The following is a 15,439-nucleotide window of genomic DNA, read 5'->3' as shown; positions in this document are numbered from 1 at the left end:
TAGGGCCTTTATATATATTCCACATTATCAACCTCAAGTCTAACAAGCCATGGATTTTATGGCCCCCATTTCCCATTATAACCCCTATCTATATCTCAGTTTGTTCTAACCACACATTACCAAAAAAAAAAAATCTTTATTGGGGAACAAGGAAAGCTAATCAAACTACATGGACTGTCAAGATTGAACTGGACATGAATATCTGCTGATTTTACCTTTTTTTTTTTTTTTTTGGGTGCAAGTTGATTTCACTATTATTATTATTATTATTAGATGTAATTATGATAAGAATCAAATCTGAAGATCACAGACGCATGCATGTGCCCTAAATCTACCAATACTGCAGCACACCATCTTTGACAATACACAGATGTCATTAACCAACTTTTTCAAGCACATGAATTTTGAGTGGCAGATATCTCTACCCACCAGTAGACATGCAATTCAGAGTAGACTTACTACTTCAAGAAGATGGTCTTTTCCAAAGATCCCCCGACTACGCTACTATTACACACACTAAATATTACATCCAAAAGAATATTTATAGATCACAGTGATCACAAAGCTCAGCTGGTAACAGCATAGAAAAAGGGTGATGAAACTTTAAAGAGAAACTGCTTAATTACATTGGTTGGAGTATGAACAATCCAAAATTTGGGAACAGCTGCATTAAACACACTGCACGATACAGAGAACATACCAGTCTGTCCTTTCATCTCTTCCTCTTGCCATTGGCGCCTGAACTTTGTCCCCTTTTCTCCTCTGTAGGTTTAGAGCTTCCTTTTGATTTTCTTGCTGGTGTCTTCTTTGCATCAGAACCTCCCCTGTTTTTCAAGTCCAGTTGTACTTGAATCCCTACCAAAATTATTACATACAGATTACACCAGACCCTCCAAGCACATAAAGACATCAGCACACATGTAGGGATACAAATTATGACAAAGTTGTGAAGCGTCCAAGTGCGCCATAAAGAATGTAAATAGTAGATTTCGACACAGAAAGAATGTGAATGGTACAGACCTTTGGAATTGCTACTCTGGAGATCTAACTGTAGCTTCTTCTCGACATTATTAGTATCATCTGAAAATAAATAATGCGCCGAGAAGTTAGGGGTTGCTGTGCAACTGGTTCGCTCATCCATTTGTAATGTATAAAATGTTAATTAAACATCACACACAAGAAGCCATTATAGCAAAAACAGAACATTGTAAGTTTGATTTGAGTAATAGTCCAAATGCAATGAAATCATACAAGCACAGAAAGATCTTGCCCTCTGTACACAATATGAAGAATGACCAGTCTTTTTCCCCCTGAATGGAAGACTCCTAATTATGCAGAGACTAAGAGCAGCAAATCTGAAATGACTGATGAATAAATCGTTCAGAGTAATGCTTACCTGTCTCTTCTGCATCAGAAGAATTCTCTTCTTCACTTTCTACCACTGCATCTCCAGTCTCTTCTTCTAAACCAACTTCCACAGGCTCTAAAATAGCTGCTATCCGTTTCTTTGGAGCTTTTTTTATTCCAGGAAGTGTGATTAAGTCTGCCGCTCGTACCACACGTGAACTGCTGCCTTGTCTGTATGCCTTTGTGAGTGCAGCTTTCACAGCTGGTTGTATGCCCTCCAGAGGATTTGGATGTCCCTGAGTTATACAGGACTCATAATCATTCACAAGGTGAAATAACAGCTTCTGAGATCGTAGATTGAGAAGAGAACAATACCTGGAACTTTGACAATTCCATTATTGTATCAAAATCCTCCTGACTTACAGAGTAAGTATCCATTAACTCAACAACCTTCTGCACTGCCTCATCCTGGAATCATTTAACATAAAAAATACGCATACCAATCATTTCTTCCGCTTACAAGTGGATGTTTCAACATTATATAATTATATGAAGAGATCAGAAGCACTTTAAACCTTAGGAAGTACACGAAGTGGATCAGTTAATCGTTTCAGAAGGAGGTTTAAGTAATCAAGTCGTAAAGTGTCCCTGAAACATTTAGATCAAGAGGAAGATTATCATAGAGAGGAAAACCACTGCAAGGTTATGATCAAATATCTGCTGTGTTGCAGCTTAGTCGACAACGACCATTTTTGATGATAATGCTCCAATAGGTAATGACTTAACTATGGCCATGTTTATGTTATGTGTTTTGTTGACCATGTTTTCCTTGTCCGCACCACAGGACCTAAGCATCTAACATGTGGTAGCTTATTGGCACTCAAATTTTAAGGACATGTTGTCCATGGCATCCTTCATTCATTTGGTAACTTTCAAATACTAAAGCATTACATTACGTGACAAAATAAAGAGGTCAAATTTTTTGTCAATATTTGGACAGCTAGGAAAGGTTCCATAAAAGGTCGGCCATATTATAAAATCTGACTTTGAAATTTAACAAATGACCAATCCACCTGGTTCCTAATCTGCACACCAACACATCACTGATATGACGGCTGAATATATGGCAAGCCATATCTTTGAGATCTGCATGAAATTCAACATGCAGATAACCCCAGGAGTGCTCTATGTATCCAATGGTCAGATTAATCATATTTGCCCTCAATGCGGCTCAAAGAAGGCTTGCTGGATTAGGAATGGCTCTATGTACATTTTATAGGTAACTCTTTCATTTCTTCCTTGGGGTAGGGGGGGGGGATTTTGGATATGATGCATGGGGACAGTCAAAAACTTCAAAAAGAGGCACCTTATTTGCCACACAACCTGCATACCTATCTAAACTAGATTCACGAGAAGCAAGGAAATGAACATGCACATCCTCTAAAAGCCTCAAATTTTTTCCCATAGTTGAGTTCTTTCCCAGCCAGCCACCAAATCTATTGAAATTCCTCTCTCCCTGCAAAATTCAAGCCAGCTAAGGACATCCAGGATTCATTCAAACTATACACAATCAATTCAGCAAACATCTGATAATCAAAGTAGTAAACTTAATAATTCAATTACCTGTTCAAGTATCTCCCTTTGCCCATGTAACAAAGCAGTACTGTCAAAAACAAGAGAAATCAGTTACATTCTATTGTACAAATGAGATGAAAACAGTATCCAAAAGCAAGATCTTTGATCCAGAGAGCATACGGAATTATGCAAGATGCAACAGAACCAGTTTGGGAGAGTTGCCACTGTCGATATCTTCGAATCTGCACATTTATCATATCCCCATCTCCAATAGACTCAGCAGCACGAGCTAGCAAATTCATTCGCTTGACACCATTATCATCCTTACCAACAGAAGTTGGTCGGTAATTGAGATAGTTTTCCTGCCATAAAATACAAAAGAAAAAATCTGCATTAGTATAAACAAACTATAAACTTGCTACATGTCAATCTCTTTTCTTTGTTATATTCCTGAAGCATTGTAATGCCCCCTTCCCCCCCCAAAAAAAAAAAATCCCTCTCCCCCAGCAGGGGGAAAGACCCTTGTCCATAGAAGTAAACCACAAAATATCTGAAGCACTTGATGGGTACATAGGAAGATGTCCTTAATTGATAGTTGCAAAAATAAAAGAGAAAACAGGTCATCTGCAAGTTCTAGAAGACAGCAGCAATGAAGAGGCTTCATGCTCATGGAAGAGGCAACAGTGTAGTAGTCTTCATCAGCATAAAAACCCTCAGTTGCCGCGTTTCATAAACTAGGGTTTCAAACAAAACAAAAACAACATAGGTTGCTGTGAAGCATAAGGAAGAAGGCCATAATGAAACCCAACCCTATTGATTGTTTATTACTTTGATATAGCGTAGCAATATCAGATCAGAGAAACAAACAATAGAAGAAGAAGGAGAAGAGCATGGTTTGAGAACTCGCCGAGATCTCGGTATTTTCTCGGTTTCTCCAGGACTCGAGACCGGTCGATATCCGAAATAGAAATAATACCAAAACTCGACCAAGATTTCAGTCACAGGTTCAAGTTTCGGTCTCGGCTCGAATCAGTAGAAACCATCACGTGACCATGCATATAAAGACCAAAACTCGATGAGATCTCGATGGTTTTGTTCTACTCTCGGTGATCTCAGTCTGTTGTGAAGAAAAAACCCCTAAGAGTAGTTTTTGGTATATTTTTTTTTTCCAAATCACACCTCAACATCAACATCAACACTTGGAGCAAGTAGATTCACACCCTCATTATCAACACTTGGAATTGATTTTCTGCCCAAGAACACTTGAAGGTAAAAAAAAAAAGGCTCAGGAACTATTTTCTCCCAAATAAAAATTATGAATACTTCGTTATTAATTGTTTAGATTTTATGTGCCAAACAATGATCCCCAATCTATGGATTGATGGAGGCCTAATTTTTTTTTTCCAGTTTCTAAATCATTTTTTTTCCTGTAAAAAAAAAATTAATAATAATAATAATAATAAAAATCTTGCAATTTTTTTCTTTTTAAATAAATATAGTTTATAGTCATTGTTTACAAGTCATTTTTATATATGTTGGACACTGTTGGCCAACCTACGGCTTCACGAATTTTTTTTTTTCCCAGTTAGTAAATTAATTATTTTAATTTCTGAAACTTGAAAATTATTTTACAAATTAGAGAAAATTCCAAAAAATAAAATAAAGGATAAGCTAATGTTTATTGTAGCTGACCCATTAAGTTGGGATGAGGCTCAGTTTGTTTTAGGGATAATCTAATGCTTCTAGTTATTGTTTGGAACTCATTTCCTTATGCTTACTTAAGTTGTTTTACACTTTATTTGAATAATGTGCAAATTGTGTGGAATAGCCGAGGTAGAGCTCACCTACGCCATAGACAACTAACGTAGGATCCAAAGCCTAAGTACCATTTTGGGTTTGATTTTTAAAAATCTGATGTTTCCACTGTGTTTAAAAGGCTTAAAATAGGTTGGATGACAAGTTCATGGGCTAACTTGGCCATATGGCCACCCAAACCCATCCACGAAACTTCTCGTCAAAAAATACCAGGTTTCAGAAAGATTTCAGGCCCGAAACCGAGTCCTCAAACCATGAAGAAGAGCAGTCGATGTGGAGGAAGAAGAGACTCACTGTCAGGTTAGAATTCTCCTTATCATAGACAAGTTTATTTATATTATGAGATTAATACACAAATACCGACAGTAGAAGATAAAATACCCTCCTTAGTACAAAACTTGACAAGCATACCCTTATATCAGATTATAACTCCAAACTACACTTACCGACAGGAGTAGATAAAATACCCTGCCAGTAGGAGTAAATACACAATAATCTCATATATATATATATATATGTATAAGCTGGGAAAACATTTTTCAGATATGAATTTCAAAGAGGAAAAATATAATAAAATAAAGGGAAGAATAGGATAAGCTACGGAAATCAATAGAACTAGAAAGAGCTATTTTGAGGCTGCAAGAAAATTTTGACATCTAACTAAACACAGTTCAGATCACTACTAAATTTCAAACTGACATTAGTGAAACTGGAACTACCAAACCGAGAAGAAAATCAATTTAGAAAGAAAAAAGAGAGAGAGAGAACGAAGGGACTGGTGGTGGAAAATATTAGAAATTTAGCACAGGATTAAAATTTTGATGACAGAAAGCAGAAACAAACTTGAGTTTACTAATCTGAAATACTATAGAATAGTAGCAGAACTATGTATATTAGTTATCAGATCAAAAGAATGAAACTAACTGATATGGCAAAAGTTGATGGGTCAAGGTAAGAATGAAAACGGGCAGCACCCAAGGAGGAGAATATGAAAGAATAGAAAAAGAATAACCTGGAACTGGAAGGATTGCTAACTGAGGCAGAAACATTAGCAGAAAACCAGAGAACTGAAAGAGACAATAGGACCAGCAACCACCAATTATCAAAATCCAGCTAGGCAGCCAAGCAAGTCAAACTGTACTACCACCGAAGAATTGATAGAGGTATATATGCATTTATAGAATTAAAAAACATATAAGCGAGACTAAAAATAGGACTCTCAAAAACTGCTACTTAGTCAAAAATTGGAACATAAACTTTTAAGACACTTAACTTGCCTAACAACACTAGCAATGGACCCCACCTACTTATTCTTGTATACTAAAGGAAACCCCAATTTTGGGCTTATAAATTAGGCCCATCACAATGAAGTCCATACAAAAAAGCCCCAGCATATATATTAATTAACCCAACCCGTCATTTACAGAGACTTGATCCAATTTGGCAACCTAAAAGCAAAAGAGGGATTGGAAAACTAAAAAAGGCTTGAGATCACTAATTTATGGGCCGGGTTTAATATTTTAAGGTATTTCATTGTAACGGCCCTAATCTTTGAGTCCAAAATTGGGGATTAAAGTTAGCATACGGGATTAGTAGTGGGCTCCATGCATAGTTCGAAATCTCACCGAAATTTAAGTATTTTGGTTTTTTTTTTTTTTTTTTTTTGAAACGAAATAAGGCACGAATCAATGTGTACCATATTTCGGTCGAAATTTCAGTATTTCGCCGAAACGATACATTCCATGCCTTATAAATACAACATTTTGTTGAGACAAAGTCGAAATTTCGGTATCATTCCGGTATCTCGCCGAAATTTCGACTTTGTCTGGCCTATCTCGGTGGTTTCGGTTTCATTTGCATATTTTGAAGGAAAAACACTCCAACAAGCCTCTAATTAGCCACATCACACATTTTGACTTCCATTGGACTCCCACAAGAAGATCTACGCATCCAAAGCTTAGAAAAGGTAAAGTTCTTTCTCCAAAACTATTTTTTTTAAATAGTACATAAATACATGTTGGTAAAATTTCCAAAACAGTTCGACGGTTGCTGCCAAACAAAGGTGCAACTCTAAAACAATGTCATGTTCTAACATTTTTGCATTTTTATGTTCTAGGCATGTTTATTAACCTTAAAATAAGCTACCCACCAAGTTTTAGGTCAAAATATGGCCGTTTGACCACCAAAACAATCAACTAAAAACAAAATACGTCATCTCGGCGAAATCTCATCGAAATTTCAGTGTTTCTGAACCCACCGAAACACCGAAACAAAACGAAATTTCAAATCTTGGCTCCATGTGAGGAGTTAATTAGGCTAGTTTGGGTTCTAGAAGCAATGCTTTTCAGTTTTAGATTGTTATTAGGAATGTTGAGTCCTAGTCCGAGTGACTTCACTTATATTTTAGTCACAAATAAGGTTGTAACTTGTAAGAACCTATCAACTTGCAAGAACCTATGAACTTGCAGGTTTTAAAGAAAATAAAGTTTCAGATTGCACAATTACCTACACAGTTACCTGTTTTGAAGCAATGTTTTTCAGTTCAGCATTTCTCTTCTTTTCTTCCCTACAAAGTTTCCTGTTTTCCACACACTTATTGACGTATGGATTACTATCGTATCTACTGTTATACTTAATATTTGAACTGATATTTTATACCCATCTTTGATAATATTTTCTATCAGATCAGACCATGAAATTCAAGTTTCTTCCCCCTGCTATCACTCTGTCTCTCCCCTGCCCTGTCATTCCTGTTTCTGCATATTAGACCCTATCACCCCCCCTTTTCTTGGATGAGTAAATAAATTCATTACCAAGAAGAAGAACAAAAAAGGGAGACAAGGGGCGGGCATAAGCCCGACGAACAAAACAAAACAAACAAACTAACAAGCCTTGGCACAACACCTCAAGAGGCCCGAACAAACTAAACTAGCCAAGGGAGGGGGTGTGGGGGAAATGATAGAAGGCAGGAGACCCCAGGAGACAACAATGAGTCTGTTCCTTGGGGTGTTTCGGACGGTGCAATGATAGAGGGATTGCATCTTGGAGGTAACATCAAAGAAAATGGCTTTTCAAATCATGTCGAAGGAGCGAGAGTTGGAAGTCCATTTATAAAGATTTCTCTCCATCCAAATATGGTTGATGGTGGCACAAAAAGCAAGCTTCCCTATAGTATCACAAATAGATGCACTGGCGAAGGTCATGTCGATCCAGATCCATTCTTTAGCAAGGGGGAGGATGGGTCTTCTGGAAGGCCAGCACTTAAGGAGCACTCTCTTCCAGACAGAGGTGGAGAAGGGGCATGAGAAGAATGGGTGATTGACATCCTCATTTCCATTCCAGCAAAGACAACAAGAACAGGAATATGGTGGTAAATGATGAAAGGCTGCATAGGCAGGCAGTTGGAGATCGTGCGCCAAGCCATAAAGCTATGGCGGGGATGTGGCCTTTGAACCAAATGATGTTCCTCCAAGGGACAAGAGGCACTTTGGATCTGATAAAGTCCCAAGCAGAGGCAGAGGTGAAGGATCCGGTGGTAGAGGAGATCTAGATAATCTTGTCCTCTCTGACCTTATAACCCAAGGGGAGAGGGGAGAGGGGAGAGGGGAGAGGGAAGAGGAGAGAAAGAGAGGACCGCAGATCAAAGAGGGGGGAGAGGAAGGGAGAGAGGACCACAGATCAAGGAGAGGGGGAGAGGAAGGGGGAACCATCCATTATCATAGATGATGGAAGCAACAGTGGCATATCGGCCTAGACCAGAGAGTAGGTGGATCTCAGGGAGATTAACGAGTGGAGGATGCCTAACGGGTGTCAGGGGTCAAAGCAGAGGGAGGTAGAGGCACCATTGCCAATACAGCAGGAGATGGCTTTCAAAGCAAGAGGTCTCAACTCAAGGATCTTCCACCAAACCCAGGATGCATCCCTAGGAAAGGGAGCCGACTAGAGAGAGTCAGTCTTGCGAAGGGAGGAATAGACCCAGGAAACCCAAATGTTGTTGTGCATCTTCCAGAAGAGTTTGATGATTCCACAGAATTGGCTTCCTTGAATCTTCTCACCCCAAGCCCTCCCTCAGGAATGGGGAGATAGACCATGGCCCAAGGGAGAGGGTGAAGGAATTTGGAAAAAACATTTCCTTTCCAAAGAAAGGAGCAGAAGAGCTTCTCCATAGCCATGACATAAGAAGCAAGAAGGGCAAAAACCCCAGATCTGAAGAGATATAAGGATTAAATCTCCATATCACCCCCCATTTTTATTCAAGAGAAAATTGAGGTTTCTGTTTTATTTGATAGAATAGACTTAGAGGAACTGGCTCAGATTTTAAGGCTTATCTGACTCTTAGTTTATGAGAAATCAAATTTCTCCTCTACCCTATATTTCTACCATTTCTGGTTCATCGATTTTACCAACAATCTCTATTTTGTCCTATATTTTCTATTGATTTCTTCTAAAAATTTATAATCTCAATTCTGTTAAATCTCTGTTTTCAGTTTCTGAATTGTTTTATAAAATCTCCATATCAGTTCCATTTCCTTCAAAGTTTCACATCTGTCCCAATATTTTTTTTTTTTCAGTAGACTCCACCAGGCTTTGCTCCAATCTCTTAAACTTCGGTTTAGTCTGCCCTAGTTTATATTAGCTGTTGCATCGGAACTTCATACAGCAAAAGTGCAAAAAAGGGTAAAGGCAGAAATGGTTCAGCGGTTTAAGACATAAAAAGCAAACATTCAGGACATCGCCCGTTAAAATAAGATGACCGCTGCTCTATTAGACTAATACTATCATCAAAGGCAGGCACGTAAAAAAATAAACCTTGGTTGAGTAGTTTTTCTACTCTGGAAGTTCTAAACAGCATCTCTAGACTGGTGCAAATATCTGCCAAGTGGCAGATTAGATAATGCTGAAATTTTGTGGACAAGACCCCAAGGTCCACTTTTCACACATCAAGTTTCATCCAAAATGGAGTAGATAAAGGGGTAAAATAATGCTTTAAAACTCCAGTGAAAAATTAAACTTCTCTACGGTGAAATAGTAAACTTCTCTGAAGAGAAATAGACAGCTAAAACTACAAGGGAATCTGCCAATACATGGGATGGTATATGGATGAATTATGAATGAGTCTAAAATTTCATGTGAGGCCAATCTAGACATTTTCTAGATATCCGTAGGGTCAAAATTGCCACATCACCCTTCCAAGTGGCAAGACTTTTTGTCAGACCATAAATACCTCTAGTCTTGCCAGACTGCAAAAACTTTTACCTCTAGTTATGGCTTGAAATCGAAATTACAAGATGAAGGATCTACATTCTTCCCTCTTCACGGTCCTATGCATTGAACAGTCTCAAGAAGTCCCCACAGGTACTGATTTACTTCCCAACCATTATTATTTTTCCTTAGCATTGGGAGCTCATGCCCACAGGAAAGTAATTGCTGCCTTAAGATGTGATTCCAGCTCAAAGAGATTTGGGGACACTTCATGAGCCTGATCATCACACTAATAGTCCTCTGAGTTCTATCACCACTACCTACTTAGACCATGATCATTTGCTTGGAGTCTCTATGATTCCGACCAAAAAAATCCAAATCTATATGTGGATCTCACTGGACATGCATGCCATGGATTTTGCATCCCATATCCATACAATAGCCTCTTCTCCTCATACCACGAAAGACATTTTGAGAGTGATATACTTAAATCTGAGACTCGGAGCAGATCCATTGCCGCTTCCTCCTTGGGCTTGCAGACCTCTTCCCATTCCACACGACAATAGCTACTGTCTTTCCAAAGAAATCAGTCTGAAGCTGCCATAATTTCTTGGCAACTGAGAAGGGTATTGAAAAGAAATACTATGCTGGAATGTGGACTGAAGAAGTCAATAATGAAAAATTAGCCTTCTAAAGCAAATTTCCCTTCAAATTCTTCAATAACTGGGTACTAGCAATTTCCTGCTTATAAGAACAGATGTATTTCTACGTACTTTTGCTTCCTATTTCAAATGTTTATCTTCCAATAATAACCATGTGCCAGACTACATCTTTCCTGGACATTCTCCTAGCCCTTTTCCCTCAAAGAGATAATCTTCCTCCCATTTCCTGTCCCCCTAAGAGACATCATTTGACAAAGCCTTTTTCCTCTTTTTCATCTCAATAATGAAATTTCATTCCTGGTATAAAGTTCACACTGTCAAACAGATAATATGACTTAAAACTCCAGAAAGACATTGTCACAGATTGATAAAGTACCCGTGTTCAATAGAAACTCTCTCAAATCCCATTTTCATCAAATAGTGAGATGATGGTTTCCTTCCAGAAGTTTTAGACAACCGTTTATCAATAAAAAAAATCAAGAATACTATGAATGTGAAGAACCTCCTTTCCCCTCCCACCCTTCACACATACACACATAAAAGGTCCAGAGGGAAATGATGAACACTTGGCTCAACTCAAAATACAAGAAGAAAATAAGGACAACTCAAAACTAGAATACAACTAAAACTCATCATATAAAACTAGGCAGAATAACATCGAAATTAACTAAATCGAACTCACACAGAAGACAACCATATTAAACTTAAAGCAACAAAAATAGTCCCCTGACATCAAGAAAGATGAAATTTTTAGTATCTTGGAAGAGGTAAATCCAACGGATAACCTAAACCAACATGGTTTCTATACGTTAGAGAACGTTGGGATCAATTGGATCCAACGGTGACTAATTGAGAACAAAACAAAACTGACCCATTTTTGCTTGGTCTGCTCAATTGGAGCTTTTACCATGGGCTCCAAATCCACATCAAATATACAGACCAAATCTTCAAAAGCATCTAATCATACTGATCCTCAACAGGGTAAACTATGTCATGGCTCCTGTTTCATTGTACATTGGCCAAGGTCCCAAGCTCAATGATTGCCCATTCGTGCTTAATCACCCAAAAACATAATGTCCCCCTTTTCTGTGTATATAAAATTGCTTCATACATTAGGGACTGTTGTGTTAATCATTAAGTACCTGCATAACTTGTAAATTTCAAAAAATAACAAGATTGAAATGATAAGAATAAAAATTTCAAGTAACTTAAAAAGAACCTGAATGAGAAGAGGGACTAGGTCAGGATCGCTCATGCTCAGGTCAACCTTCTCATCCATTCTCAACTTCCCCGCGTTGAACCCAAATAGCCTACAAGCATTTAAAAGAAAGGGTTGAGGGGATGAAAAAAGTAAACAAGAGCATAACAGATTAGATGGACTCAAATTTTACAAATCATCTCCAGCTATAAATTTTAACATAAAGGAGAACTTTCCATTAAAAAAATAAACAATTCAGATATAGTAGAACCCACAACAACAACAACAACTCAGCCTTTTCCCAACTAAATGGGGTTTGCTACATGGATCTTTGCCCCCAAACAGCTCTGTTTGAGGTCATACTACAGTCAAGACCTAGCCTTTGCATGTCTTTCCTTACAACATCATCTATGGTCATTTTAGGCCTGGCCCAGCTCTTTTAGCTCCTACATCTAGATCTGATCACTCCTTAACGGGGCATCCCAAGGCCTAAATTGAACATGGCCATACCACCTCAAACAACATTCTCAAAGCTTGCCCTAAATTAGGGCAACTCCTAAATCAGCTCTAACTCAATCATTCCTTACTCTCTCTGTCCTAGATTTTCTACACATCCATTTCAACATCCTTTTTTTTTTATGAATAAATGATTCAATACCAAGAAGAGAAGAATATACAGGGGGGAGAGGGGAAGAGGGAAGGATCAGGATTGGCCCGGCCAACAGGCTGACCAAGGCCATGGCCCAAAACCAAGCAACAACAACAAAAATTACAAACAGCACCTACAAAAGACGAAACAACAAAAAGCAGAAATAAAAGCCAGGACCTCAGCCAAAATTGGGGGGTGGGGAAGCCAGAACCTAGAAGACATCAAGTGGGGGGAAGGAGGTCAACCTGAAGGTTCCAGGAGGTAATGATGTGGGAATTTCTGGGGGTATTATGGAATGGGTTGGTCTGCAGGGAAGAGGATTTGGACTTAACATCAAAGTAGATAGCTTTCCAAATCTTGTCCGGAGAACGGGAATTGGAAGTCCATCTACGGATGTTCCGCTCCATCCAGATATGATTGATAGTGGCACAGAAAACCAATTTTCCAACAATGTCACAAATAAAGGTACCAGAGAATGCCATATCAATCCAGTTCCATTCTCTATCAAAAGGAAGGATAGGTCTTCTATTTCGCCAACATTTGGCAAGGACAACCTTCCAGATGCTGGAAGAGAAAGGGCAAGAGAAGAAGAGATGAGGGATGTCCTCGGTACCCATGGGGTAGAGGTAGCAAGAAGGATTGGCAGGGATATGGTGGTGGATGAGAAATGATTGAGTGGGAAGGCAGTTGGTTAGATATCGCCAGAAGGTGAAGCTACGCCGGGGAATGTGGTTTTTGAACCAAACAAACTTATGCCAAGGAACCACAGGGGAAGGAGTGCGAATGAAAGACCAGGCGGTGGCAGAAGAAAAGGATTTGTTAGAGGAGGGGAGCAAGATACATTTGTCCTCTCTTCCTCGGTGTCCCGGGGGAAGAGGGGGAAGTCTGGACCAGAGATCAAGAAGGGGGTGGAATCCGGAGGGGACCAACTAGAGGGAGAGATAATAGAAGAGACGGTGGCATTAGAAGGGAGACGAGAAGAGTAGTGACTCTAGGGAAGAGGTGAGAGAGGACACCAGAAGGGTGTCAGGGGTCTTTCCAAAGGGAAGTGTCCTGGCCATTACCAATGATGAAAGAGATGGCGGAAAGGGCAATGGGTCTATGATCAAGAATTTTCGGCCAGATCCAAGATGCATCCGGGATGGAAGGAGCAGTCCACAAGGAATTAGATTTGAGAAGCCCCGAGTATATCCAGTCCACCCAAATGCTTTTATTCTTAGATACAATCTTCCAGATGAGCTTAAGAATACCAGCAAAGCGAGTCTTACAACTATCCTATAGAGTGTCTGTCATACTCAGCTTATCTAGGTTACACCCAATGGGTCTCAACATCCTGATATGTGCTATACTCAGCTCATCTAGGTTACACTTCTTAACAGCCCAACATTCTATCCCATACATCATAGTGAGTCTTACAACTGTCCTGTAGAGTGTCTAGTATATTTTGTACATAGATGTAGTATAAGGATTGTGACTCACCCTTGCCTAACATCCCATATTTGTAACTTTTTCATAGTATAAATAAAGTTGCCCTCTGTCATATCAGACAAGCCAATCCATTCCCTCAATCCTTTCTTCTCAACCTGGTATTAGAGCCAATATCTTTTTGGAATTTTTTTCGGCTACTCGGCCTTGCATGGCTGAGCATGGCTACCTAAAAAATGTGTCACCGCTTTTACTAACCCACTGACCTCGCCATGGCCTTAAGCCCTCACGTCATCCCGCTGGCGACCAAGCCTTCACCATGATTTATTAGGGCCCACACCCTCCCTGCCAAGTCAACATAGGGCACCAGCCCTTCCTATTGGTGCCGAACAGGCCCTACCTTTCCAAGAACACCACCAGGGCCCTGCCACTCTTCTTGATCCAAGCAAGGCTCCAGCCCTCTCGAAGAACACTGCCACAGCTCCAGCCCTCTCAAAGCCTCTCTACAATCATTAGCCAGCAGCGTCAAGCCCCGCCAAGGACCTTTGTCTGGTGTTCCTGAGACCTCGTCTGGGTCTCCTTGCTTCCTGTGATCACTGCCAACCCTCCTGAGACTCCCTACCTCCCGTGACCTCTATTGCCCTTTTTCGGTTGCTACAAGGCCTCATTGAGGCCCCCCTAGTCTCCTTTTTTCTCTAGCCACTTGCTATTGCCAGGCTTTGCTAGGGAGGGCCTTCGCCCTCCTCCGATTGACTCCAGGTACCGTCAGACCCTGCAGAGCTCTTGTCCTTTGTTTCAATCGCTGCCAGACGTCATTCGGGCTCCCTGCTGCTTCACCAGGGCTTTTAAGTCCCATCAGCATCTCGCCTGGGCTTCCAATGCCGATAAATCATGAATTCCATCCCATCCTTCATTATATCAGCACAATGCTTAAACAAAAGAACAAAAACAAAGAAACAAGAAATAGAGACTTAATCAGATCTAATCAAATGATTCAAATCTAGTCAAATCAAAGTATATCAAATCTCCACCTAAAGCCATTATTCCAGCAACCAAATCTTCTAGATATTCTCCTCCCCACGCAAATCAGTTGGGCCCCATACTCTTCATTCAATTTCTAGACGTGAAAACCATATTATGGGCAGAATATGGGCCATATGAGCCTGGTTTTAACTTGAACCCAGGGGCTAAATAGGGGCATGATTGCGCTATGCATCAAATAGTTAGTGAACTTAAAACACACACACACACTGTGGAACGGAACCACCCAACGAAGGAATGAAGCACAAAGAAAGCCAAAACAGTAAACGTTATTACCATGGAACATTTAAAGATAAAACTAGCATATATGTTATGATGGCAGAGATAAATAGCATACTTATCAACAGCAGTAAAAGGTGAGATATCTTCATCCTTCATGCTACTCAGAAGGCGTTGTCTTATGTCATCATATTTGATGACTGTCATTGAAAGGCTCATGTACTGCAACTGATTTAGTGCCATACGCATATCTCCATTAACTCTCTCTGCAAGTTCCTCAAGTGCAATCTATAAATTTTGTAAAAC

General features: G+C 39.6%; 1 protein-coding gene across 4 annotated transcripts in view; it reads right to left on the bottom strand.

Annotated features, from left to right (window-relative positions):
- Positions 1-355: 355 nt before the first annotated feature.
- The window catches only part of LOC122063649 (replication factor C subunit 1), a 28,937-nt gene continuing 13,853 nt past the window's right edge, over positions 356-15,439 (bottom strand). For all 4 annotated transcript variants that reach the window (XM_042627342.1, XM_042627341.1, XM_042627343.1 and 1 more), the window contains exons 14-23: positions 15,252-15,421; positions 11,821-11,911; positions 3,103-3,284; positions 2,971-3,010; positions 2,739-2,863; positions 1,923-1,995; positions 1,723-1,815; positions 1,397-1,643; positions 1,021-1,080; positions 356-855 (exon numbers count right to left, since the gene is read on the bottom strand). In XM_042627342.1, coding sequence (XP_042483276.1) covers positions 713-855; positions 1,021-1,080; positions 1,397-1,643; positions 1,723-1,815; positions 1,923-1,995; positions 2,739-2,863; positions 2,971-3,010; positions 3,103-3,284; positions 11,821-11,911; positions 15,252-15,421 — 1,224 coding nt within the window. In that variant the 3' untranslated portion in view covers positions 356-712. The remainder of the gene's footprint in view (positions 856-1,020; positions 1,081-1,396; positions 1,644-1,722; positions 1,816-1,922; positions 1,996-2,738; positions 2,864-2,970; positions 3,011-3,102; positions 3,285-11,820; positions 11,912-15,251; positions 15,422-15,439) is intronic.

The sequence above is a fragment of the Macadamia integrifolia genome, unplaced genomic scaffold, assembly GCF_013358625.1.
Source record: "Macadamia integrifolia cultivar HAES 741 unplaced genomic scaffold, SCU_Mint_v3 scaffold1401, whole genome shotgun sequence".
Taxonomy (NCBI): Eukaryota; Viridiplantae; Streptophyta; class Magnoliopsida; order Proteales; family Proteaceae; genus Macadamia; species Macadamia integrifolia.
The sequence above is the reverse complement of the archived record's forward strand: the minus strand, read 5'-3'. Positions and strand labels throughout refer to the sequence as shown.